We start from the raw sequence: 1548 nt of genomic DNA on the forward strand, positions 1-1548 counted from the left end.
TATGGTATAAGTCAGGGGTATGCTGCAACAACTCATTGGAACAAATGGTAAGATGTAAGAAAAGTTAGCAGCACATGATTCAGCAATCAAAGGCATTGAAACTCAACTAGGACAGCTGTCTATGGCCTTGAACAATCGCCCCCAAGGAACATTGCCTATAGATACAAATATTAACCCAAAGGAACAGAACCCAAATCAGCTAATGGCAGTGAGTCTCAGCAATGGAAGAGATTTAGATAGAGAGCAAGAAGTTGCTCAATTTAGGAGAAAGACTATGCTAACTTCTCCAGTTACATTATAGGCAGATGAGTCAGCAGAGCTCACCGAGGTTGTAATTGAACAAGCACAGGTTGACAAGGGTAAGGAGAAGGACGGTGAACAAGTCTCAGAACAGGTGGCACCTCTTATGCCAGAAGCTTCCAACAAAGAAAAGGCATCAAGTAATGGACAGAGATTGATTCCTGCACCATTGCCTTAGAGATTGGCAAAACAAAAGAAAGATGATCAATACAGGAAATTCATGGAAATGCTTCGACAGATTCAATTGAATATTCCACTGATGGATGCTTTGAGGGAAATGCCAGGGTATGCAAAAATGATGAAGGACCTAATGTCGCGGAAATTTGACTTCCAGGACCTGTCCACTGTAACTCTGACACAGACCTGCAGCGCAGTAGTGACAAGACCTATGGCCCAAAAGGTGTCTGATCCAAGTAGCTTCACTATCCCATGTACTATTGGTAGTTATGTTGTTGCTAAAGCATTGTGTGACTTGGGAGCCAGCATAAACTTGATGCTCTTGGCAATCTATACGAAACTGGGCATTGGCAGAGCTAGACCGACCTTAATATTGCTGCAACTAGCTGATCGCACAGGCAAAAGACCGACAAGAATTTTTGATGATGTGCTTGTACAAGTGGGGAAATTTGTATTTCCTACAGACTTTGTTATTCTTGATTGTCAGGTGGATGAAGAGATACCCATCATTCTGGGAAGTCCATTCTTAGCCACTAGGAGAACATTAATTGATTGTGAGATTGGAGAGTTGAAAATGAGGTTGAACAATGAAGAAATAATATTCAACGTTCAACAATCCATGAGGAGACCCAGTGAATTTGCAAACTACTCACTAGTGGAGGCCATATATGTGATACTGCAAGAAGAGGATGAGACCCTTAATGTCAAGGATCCACTAGAAGCCTACTTGATGAATTTGGAAGAGATGGACGGTGAAGGGTTGGCAGAGTAGGTCATGGCTCTCGAAGGTCAAGGATTCTGGAAAAGGGAACCTCAGTTCGATCCCCTACGCTTAGAAGAGAGAGCAACACCACCTGCAAAACCATCAATAGAGGAGCCACCACAGCTGGACCTGAAACCGCTTCCAGCCCACCTCAGGTATGCTTTCTTGGGGACTAATTCTACTTTGCCTATTATTATATCATCTGGTTTGCTAGCTGTGCAGGTAGAGCAACTATTGAAGGTATTGCAAGAATGTAAGACTGTCATTGGTTGGACCATGGCAGACATAAAGGGTATCAGCTCAGCCTT

The 1548-nt window shown here is 43.2% G+C and overlaps 1 protein-coding gene across 1 annotated transcript; it reads left to right on the forward strand.

Annotated features, from left to right (window-relative positions):
• The first annotated feature begins 520 nt into the window (after positions 1 to 520).
• On the forward strand, positions 521 to 1249 carry LOC104106453 (uncharacterized). The gene has a single exon (XM_009615002.2). It carries the CDS (start codon positions 521 to 523, stop codon positions 1247 to 1249), a length of 729 nt encoding a protein of 242 aa, XP_009613297.2.
• The last annotated feature ends 299 nt before the right edge of the window (positions 1250 to 1548 follow it).

This window comes from Nicotiana tomentosiformis, chromosome 2 (assembly GCF_000390325.3).
Source record: "Nicotiana tomentosiformis chromosome 2, ASM39032v3, whole genome shotgun sequence".
In the NCBI taxonomy this organism is placed as follows: domain Eukaryota; kingdom Viridiplantae; phylum Streptophyta; class Magnoliopsida; order Solanales; family Solanaceae; genus Nicotiana; species Nicotiana tomentosiformis.

Coding starts and splice junctions, on each gene's coding strand:
- LOC104106453 (XM_009615002.2), top strand. CDS start 521: ATGGAAATGCTTCGACAGATTCAATTGAATATTCCACTGATGGATGCT.